The 8,325-nt window shown below is 46.5% G+C and overlaps 2 protein-coding genes across 3 annotated transcripts; one reads left to right on the top strand and one right to left on the bottom strand.

Moving 5' to 3' along the window:
- Nucleotides 1-58: 58 nt before the first annotated feature.
- LOC130540034 (sushi domain-containing protein 4-like) lies at nt 59-4,475 on the top strand. The gene is made up of 10 exons (XM_057058867.1): nt 59-258; nt 773-910; nt 1,068-1,259; nt 1,401-1,592; nt 1,689-1,880; nt 2,160-2,351; nt 2,435-2,629; nt 2,712-2,844; nt 2,928-3,310; nt 3,373-4,475. Exons 2-10 carry the CDS (start codon nt 796-798, stop codon nt 3,396-3,398), a joined length of 1,620 nt encoding a protein of 539 aa, XP_056914847.1. The 5' UTR covers nt 59-258; nt 773-795; the 3' UTR covers nt 3,399-4,475.
- Nucleotides 4,476-4,529: 54 nt separating this feature from the next.
- On the bottom strand, nt 4,530-7,272 carry slc10a1 (solute carrier family 10 member 1). Of its 2 annotated transcripts, none has more exons than XM_057058871.1 (5): nt 7,167-7,272; nt 5,648-6,054; nt 5,375-5,579; nt 5,168-5,310; nt 4,530-5,060 (listed from the first exon to the last, which is right to left on the bottom strand). In XM_057058871.1, the coding sequence occupies exons 2-5, from the start codon at nt 6,031-6,033 to the stop codon at nt 4,844-4,846; spliced, it is 951 nt and encodes a 316-aa protein (XP_056914851.1). In that variant the 5' UTR covers nt 6,034-6,054; nt 7,167-7,272; the 3' UTR covers nt 4,530-4,843. The 2 variants fall into 2 exon arrangements, with proteins under 2 accessions (XP_056914851.1, XP_056914850.1); XM_057058870.1 differs by having other exon boundaries at nt 5,132-5,310; nt 7,167-7,271.
- Nucleotides 7,273-8,325: the final 1,053 nt, after the last annotated feature.

Raw genomic sequence — 8,325 nt, 5'->3', positions numbered from 1 at the left:
CTCGTTTCTATGGTAACCCGGATGACCTCGAGGCTGCGCTTCCTCCTCGCGCCGCTAGGGTACAAGCGGGCCGTCCAGCTAGCTGTTAGGTAGCTAGCCGGTGGTTAGCCGTAGCGGTGGCGTTAGGGTTCCCGTCTTCTATTTTTATTATAATTGCGGCAACGTTAAACGCCTTCGATGTAACGGATATGTTGATAATAAATGCCTAAAGCGTGAAAACGCGAGGGTGGAGGTCTCGGGGCCGTGTCTTTGTGGCAGGTAACGTTCGGGTTTTAGCTAACACATTTAGGTGCTAACGCATCTAGCTTCATTATTTGTCATCCAATCGAACAATCAAGATGCCTTTTGTGTCATCTCTTTTAAACGGTCATTTTATAGTCGATAGGTGATTACCACGCACATGAATTGCCTTTTGTTGTGATTGTGTTTGTTTTTTCACGCTGTCAAGCTAAGCTGCCGTAGCTAACGGGGACTCAAAAATGGGTGTGGAACACGGGAATCACTTTTGCATTTTAATATGGAGGGTGTACTGATCACGTTAGAATTACTGGTTATTAACGGACTCCCAGGTGAATAAAGATCTAGCTGCTTAACGATGGCTCCATTGTCGGTCCCCCCCGTCAATCCTGTCGATGCTCATTCCTCACACCCATTTCCCTGGCGGCTCTCCAGGCTGCTGCAGAGTACCTGCACAGGCCAGCTCCCGGAGCAACGGGCGACATTTTTATACCCTGACATCAAATAATGTTTTTTCTCCCCCATGTCACCCCAGGTTAAGTTGACACTGCAAGGAAGATGTGCAATGGAATGATAAAGTCAGGACCTAAAACCTCTCAGCCTCCCACCTCAGCCATTAAACTGCTTCTCTCGCTGCTGGTGTTGGGTGAACTGGCCCCCGCGCAAGCCTCAGGTGATCTGATGTGGTTGAAATGTTTTACTGATGATGTGTTTTTTTTTTGTGATTTACCCATTTACTGTTGCAGAGCAGTTATTTTAGCCAAAATATGGTGGGCGTATTAACACCATCACAAATGCAATCTCTCAGGCTGTTCTTTGTGTTTTTGCAGAATGTGTGAGGCCATATATGGTCCAGGACAGCTTTGTAAACCTCACAGAAACCAACAGGGACTTCTTCCCCGTGGGCACTGTGCTGGAGTACAGCTGTGACCCCGGTTACCTGCCGAACGGTCCCACCATCCTCACCTGCACCGCGCTTGGACTGTGGTCATCTGAACCTCCTCAGTGCATCCTTAGTGGATGTAAGAGACTGCCCATTGCTCTCTTTTCCAAATTATCTTGGGGTGGGGGGGGTTAAAAACATGTTTACATTCATGTGTGGGCTTCAGTCTACAAAAAGATTTCTTTAACCTTGAGGCTTGATTGTTTTTTTTGTCTGTCAGCATGTCAAGCCCCGCCCAAACCCGACAATGGAGGCTACGTCTGTCACCCGTCGCCATGTCGAATGTTTGCCCATGGCACTGTGATTGAGTTCTTCTGTTATAAAGGCTTCGATGCCACTGGGGACTACAACTACCTGACCTGTCAGGATGGACAGTGGGACAACCCAGAGCAGTTCACATGTGTCAGCAATGGTTTGTCCGGCATTGAAACCCTGTTAAAACATGTTCATATTCAGTTAAATGTTTTTAACTAGTTTGTAACTGTATTCTTGTATCACCCGCCTCCAGGTTGTGTGAGACCATCCTCTCCGCATCACTGTTCGTCTAACCTGACTGACACTAACACTAGCCTGTTTCCTGTTGGCGCAATACTCCAATTCAGCTGTGACCCTGGTTACCTGCCTGTTGGACGTAGTTTTGTCACCTGCACCTCGCTTGGAATCTGGTCTGCTGAGCCTCCCCGCTGTACCCGCAGTAATGGTAAAGACTTTATGATGGAGCAGAGCAACAGCGCTTATTGGCAAGAAACAAAGCCCTCGGCGAGCACAGACCTCCCCGCAGCAGCTCATACTGTCTATGATCAAAGTCACTTCATTAAAATCCATTAATATTTCGAGTTATGTTGCTCACGGTCATAAAGGCAGGTTGTCACATAACCTCCTAATGAAGAAATATTAAATAAGTAGATAAAGGTGATAATTGGCTCAGCACTGCTTGGTTGAATTTCAACCTGTAACTTGTGCTTTTGATGTCTTGAAGATTGTATCAGACCATCTACGGTGCAGCATGGCTCAACCAACCTGACGGAAACCAACAGGCGTACCTTTTCTGAGGGCATGGTTCTGGACTACCGTTGTGACCCTGGTTACGTCCCTGATGGTCCCAACATCCTCGTCTGTTCCGCACGGGGAAGCTGGTCCTCCGAACCTCCCCGTTGTATCCGCAGTGACGGTAAAGACAGTCTCATAGCGCCCGCTGCGTTGCGATGTCTGTTGACGTTAGCGTTCATCGCTACCTGTGCTTTCTGTGGACAGTGTGCCTGCCTCCATACCAGCTCGAGAATGGGGGATACACCTGCCACCCCTCCTCATGTGGACACCTCTCGCACGGCACTGTGGTGGAATATTTTTGTGACGAAGGCTACATCCTGAAGGGGGATTATAAATACCTCACCTGTCAGTATGGGGAATGGGACAGCCAGTTAAAGCTCAGCTGTCTCCTGGAGCAAGGTAAACAAAATAAGATGGGCTATATTTTGAATTTGTTTCTTTTGGGCGCATCAACAATCGGGCTGTTCCATTTCTCTCGCAGACAACTCTCCCAGACTACCCCTGGGGATGCCTGCCTTATCAATAGTGGCATCCACAGCCAGCTCAGTGGCTCTGATCCTGTTTCTGGTGGTTCTGTTTGTACTTCTGCAACCCAGGCTGAAGTCTCTCAACCGGTGAGTCTAAACTCCCATTTTCGCTCCAGCCACGGAAGAACAGGTGGGATTTTTAACTCCCCTGGTCTTCCACACCTCCCCAGGCGGGATCAGGGCGTGTCCGGTCAGCCCGTGTCCATCATGGTGGAAGGAGTCCAGGTGACTCTGCCCTCGTACGAAGAGGCCGTCAGCAGCAGTAGAGCTTCGGCCTCATCGGAGTCCCGAGTCCAGATTGTGCTGTCGGAGGGTCAGCACACCACAGCAGCAGAGGCTGGCCCCTCCAGGCCACCGTACCTCAAACAGCAGCAGTCGGAGTCTGTCATGGTCCACCCCGCACCCCTGTCCTCCTCCTCGCCTTCACCTTCCTCTTCCACCTGGGCTTTGGAGCAGGCGGGTTCTGCGGCATCCTCATCCTCACACAGAAGGCCGTCTGCAGGCACAGACCAACACAACCTGTCTCCGGACTCTGAGATGGACTACTCTGACGGTACCGCCCTCATCACACACCGCTTGATCACCGACTGTATGCTGATGTGCTTGTGTCTGCAGACATGCCGCTGCTGAAAGAGGCCTGAAAACGTTGCAGAACCCGGACGCCGACCAAGGCAGCGACTGACCTGGACCTGCCAACAAGAGACGTCTTGAGCCTGTCCGGAGACATCAGATGCTGAGAGTGAAAGGTCGATCAAAGCCCCACTGACCACCCCAGGGTTCATCCCAGAGTAGAGATTGACATGTACATACACGCTTGCATTTTTACAGCTGGTGGCCGCCCTGTACGCCCGAACTCTGAAGCACCGCTTGGAAAAATTAAAAAAAGGACACAAGCCTCTCGAAGTGACTTTGTCAAGTCTGCAATCTCGTTCTGGAGGCTTGTGTAATAAACTCTTAGTTGCTTATATCACCCGACCCGTTCGCAAAAGTGCATGAAAGCCATTCGGGTCGGTTCATGATTACCTCAGATTTTGTCTGCAAAGATATTTTTATTACTTTGAAGTCATTTCACTCTTCATAAACCATCTTTTTTCATCTGTACAGTTTAGCGCTGACACATTTAATTGAGGCGGAAGATCGTTGAAAGGCTGGTTTTCATTTCACGCCATGCTCTCGAGGAGTCTCCGTACCCTTCCCCCCTCACTGGCCTTAGCTTTACCCTTCTATGCACAGTTATCTCCACGTATTACAAGGAAACTTAAAGATGAATGTCAGATAAATGCCTCCACTGCTTAGTGACCTGTGTGATTTTTGTCAGATGATCCCTCCTTCACCAGAAAATATTGTTGTTCTTAATTTATGCAGGTCGACGACCTCCTTGTCTGAGGTCGGAAGTGTGTTTAATTTATTTAGTCCAGAATGCTGTTGATCAGCTGTGGCGCTTCTGATGCTTTCCCAGCCCTCGGAGACGACCGCGGGCACGTTACGAGCACATTAACGAGTGTACAGATTAGTGTAATGTCAGTGTTGACTGTTTCGACCGTCTGTTGAACTTACTTTGGGACCGGAATTAATGGATATAATGGGCTTTTATTTGTTTGTTTTTGTTCCGTGAAGATGGTATTTTAATATATGTAAAAACCGCCTTTGTGTTTACTTTGTATATATGTGATCGTGACCTGTGATCACTTTCATTAAATATTATTTGATGTTGAAAATGGCCGCATGATGGGTCTTTTTCCTTCGGATTTAAGCAAAGAAAAATAAAATAATGTGTTAATATTTGATTTTAATACATTATTTCGCATACAAACATGTTAAAATGTCTTCAGAACAAATTCTTACATCACAGTTTGAACAGAAATTACAAATAATATAGATTTTTCTTAAGACAATGTAAACAATAATAGGGATTAGCAGCTAAGCAGAGGTCACCGTGAGGGGTCACGACCTTGGTCACTACTGGGACGTCCTCGCCTCCCGTTTGGTCTCCGCGCTTTTGTGCGCGCGTCCGTCTGAACGGGGAAATGACGTGGGACAAATCTCCCAAACACAAAGTGCAGCTGTGCTCTCCAAAACCACACGCTCAGCTGTGACCTTTGCCCTCCGCCTGCTGTCTGACTGTTAGGTAACATCTGTAACACAGCGCCAGCAGGACGGCCTCGGTGCACTGCGCTGCGATGTATACCAGAGGGAAGAGAAACATGGGCCCGATGACCTGCGGGGGGAAGGCCACCTTCAGGATGACGATGCACAGCTGGATGTTTTGACAGCCTGTCTCCATGGAGATGGTCCTGCTGCATCTGCGAAGAGGTCACTGTTTAATCGGGGCCGCTGGGTTAGATTTGCGGCGCCCGGATTAAAATGGACTCACTGTGCGCTGAGTCTGCACGCGACCGACATAAAATACCCCAACATGAAGCCAATCAGAGGCATCAGCGCCGCCACCAGCAGGATGTCGGGCATGGCGATCATCCACAGCACGTCTTTGACGGCCACGGCGGACAGGACGGACACCACGATGCTGGAGATGATCAGGACGCCGAGGCCCACCTGTGGACACAGTTCAGACAGACTGACTGACACTCTGCCGGGGCGAGACACTCTCCCAGCTCACCTTCTTCACCATCGGGGAGTATTTTGGTCTGTAGTGATTGATGAGGATGCCGACGGCGCAGGGCACCAAGGTGAAGACGAGCGCTTTCATGATGCTGCCGTACGGGACGGCGTTCTCCAGTCCGGGGAACCCTTGGCAGAAGATGTAGAGCAGCAGAGGCATCATGCCCAGGGATGCCATGCAGGAGCACGTCGTCATGACGATACTGGGAGTGGAGAGAGGAGATCTGTAAGAGACCTGACTATCATCAGACGGTGGTCGTGGGCGGTTCACCTGAGGTTCATGTCACCCTTGAAGGCGAGAGAGAAGATGTTGGACAACGTCCCCCCCGGGCAGCAGCCACAGATGAGCACCGTCACGGCTTTGATGGCGTCCATCTGCAGGAACTTGGCCAGGCCGAAAGCCGTCAGGGGCATGATGCCGAACTGGGCCACCAGCGCGATGGCTACCCCCTTTGGCTTCAGGAGGTGGGCCTTGATTTTGGAGAGCTCCATGGTGCAGCCCAGAGAGATCATGGTGATGAAGAGGATGGTGACGGTGAAGATGTCAATGGTTTTGTTCAGGGTGGGGGAGATTTTCAGGACAAACGCGCTTCCATTGCCGGAGAAGTTTCCTTCATTGGAGATGGGGAATGTACCCAAGACTTCGGTGGTGTTCATCCTGGTTCCCTCACACAAAAAATACAGCAAAAGAATGAGCGTGTCTACATTTAATCATATTTATGCTCAGTCGCGCTTTGATTCATCAGGGATTATCGGTTTATTATAGTATTTCAAACCCGCGCTTTCAAATGTCAAAATTTATGTTTTTTTCTCTCCAAACAAATCACACAATAAAAGGGGATAAAAACAGGCTTTGTTGTGGCTAAGGAGAAATAAAATCAGAGAGTGAGGCAGTAATTTAGGTTTAAATCTAGTTTGTTCAGTCAAACTGTGGTAAACCAAGATTGTGACTCAATTCTGGAGCATTTCATAGTGAACTATACACAGTTTATATATTTTCAAGTTGAACTATTTCTATTTTTTAAAACTAAATCTGCATTTATCTACTAAATCGACACTTACACGATGTATTACACTATTGATCAGATGTCAAAACAACTTCCCGGTTTGATTAGTTGAGATATTTAACAAAAATGTAGGGGTCTCAGTTTCATTTAAAAATGTGCGCGGTATTTTCACATCACACCTTCCTGGGTTTTTTTTTTTTTTTTGGTTTTTACATTGAGCCCCCGCGGGTATCTGACCTTCCTAGACCTCCTTCTGACCTTGTCTTAAACCCATAATGGCTGTCATGGTGGTTTTTATAAATGTCTGTCAGAGGTTGAAGCACCAACATGCCCAACATGGATTCTTCAGTCTCTACAGTGACATTAGACATCCAGATTAATGAAATCTGTTGTAAAGAGTGAATTAGTTAATATTTCAATTATCTAAATTTTAGTGTCATTAGAATATTAATACTCAAGGAGATGTATTTTTTATGATTCAGTATCTGGTCAAGTATTAAATCTCTAATGTCAGTGTGGATACACGTCTGACCATGTATTCATTTTCAGGCCATATGAACAGATATACATCATCAAACACCAGCATTCCATTTAAAACACAAGACATATTTGATTGGTCTATTTCTCCAAAGTGGCACTAAAATTAAAAATAAGAAATTCTGTTCAGTGCTACACAAACACTTTAAAATAAATAAATAAATAAGTGTGTCTTTTGCTGTAAATTGCTGGTACAAAACTAACAAATCAGCACCTGAGATTAAAGAACAATCAGTGAGGTCCTACCTTGACTTCAGGCCACCTCTGAGAATTCACTGGGCTCCCCTCCACTTGTTTTCAGCTCGCCTCACATTCTTGTATCTAAGGCCTTTTCTCACTGTTCCCCCACTCTCTCTCTCTCTCTCTCTCACACACACACACACACACACATGCTCCCCTCCCTCTCACATGCACTCATGACCACTGCAGGACTTCTCATGATATTCATGATGTTTCCAAATAAAACATAAAAGGAACCATGAAATTGTCTTCTGTCTTTTGTGAATCATCTGTTTACACAGAATTCTGGTTATTTAAAGCCAGCTTGTTGAAGTCAGCTCTTGTCTCTGCTATTTATGAGGCCCGTGGGAAAGTTTGGCATTGGTGGGCTCGACTGTAATTATCACAGCGACAAACTTTCTTCTTCACTTGGCCTTGTGTGTAAACAGACCTCCAATGAATATTATGCAACCTGGCAGACAATTCAGCAGCCATTAGTCTTCTCAGAAGGGGCCCTTCTGTCATCAGACCGGGCTGGTTTTGTTTCATACTCTCCTCGTCAGACACATCGGTCCAGGCTTGAACGCCGTGTTCCTAATCTCCAGTGTGTGCTGGAGATTAGGCTTTAAAACCTCACAAGCTGACATTTTGTTTTTAAATTGGGATCCGGAATTCTTCCACATAATTCCAGTAAAAGAAAACAGCGGGCAGCAGAAAGCTGTGCTGGTGAAGATGGAAGGCCTGGATGGGTTCAATCACCTTTTCCAAAGAGCAATAAAAAGAGCAGAACAAACAGAAAACAAGCAATGAAACCACATAAAAACTAATGAGCCTTGAAAGAGCGAAACAGCAATTAATCCTCTGTTTCTGACTGAAAACTGATGTCAGGAAAAGTGGTTTAGATGTAAGATTAATGGACAAAAAAAACCTTGATCAATTAAACTGGTTTCTCTAGCAAACCTTACTGCAAATGTGAATGAATATTATCAGCTTATATTAACACATTTAACATGCGCAGATTACTTTTAATGTGAACGAAAACTCATATAATGTATCGAGTAGATTTTCTAAGAGCACACCATCTTTTGCCATTTGAAAAAAGTATTCAGGACATTCAATAGCCACGGTCTTTAGAGGTTTAAACAAGTGTGCTCATCACCATCTGATTTGCAGTTAAAATAGTTTT

Source organism: Takifugu flavidus, chromosome 16 (assembly GCF_003711565.1).
Source record: "Takifugu flavidus isolate HTHZ2018 chromosome 16, ASM371156v2, whole genome shotgun sequence".
Lineage (NCBI taxonomy): Eukaryota > Metazoa > Chordata > Actinopteri > Tetraodontiformes > Tetraodontidae > Takifugu > Takifugu flavidus.
Note: the sequence above shows the minus strand (reverse complement) of the source record. Positions and strands in the feature narration are given on the sequence as shown.

Excerpts from the sequence above, each read along its gene's own strand:
- LOC130540034 (XM_057058867.1), top strand. The coding sequence starts at position 796 with ATGTGCAATGGAATGATAAAGTCAGGACCTAAAACCTCTCAGCCTCCC. Across the intron at positions 1,881-2,159 it reads CCGCTGTACCCGCAGTAATG|ATTGTATCAGACCATCTACG; the intron begins GTAAAGACTTTA and ends GATGTCTTGAAG. Across the intron at positions 2,845-2,927 it reads AGGCTGAAGTCTCTCAACCG|GCGGGATCAGGGCGTGTCCG; the intron begins GTGAGTCTAAAC and ends ACACCTCCCCAG.
- slc10a1 (XM_057058870.1), bottom strand. The coding sequence starts at position 6,033 with ATGAACACCACCGAAGTCTTGGGTACATTCCCCATCTCCAATGAAGGA. Across the intron at positions 5,580-5,647 it reads AAGGGTGACATGAACCTCAG|TATCGTCATGACGACGTGCT; the intron begins GTGAACCGCCCA and ends CTCCACTCCCAG. Across the intron at positions 5,311-5,374 it reads ACTCCCCGATGGTGAAGAAG|GTGGGCCTCGGCGTCCTGAT; the intron begins GTGAGCTGGGAG and ends CTGTGTCCACAG.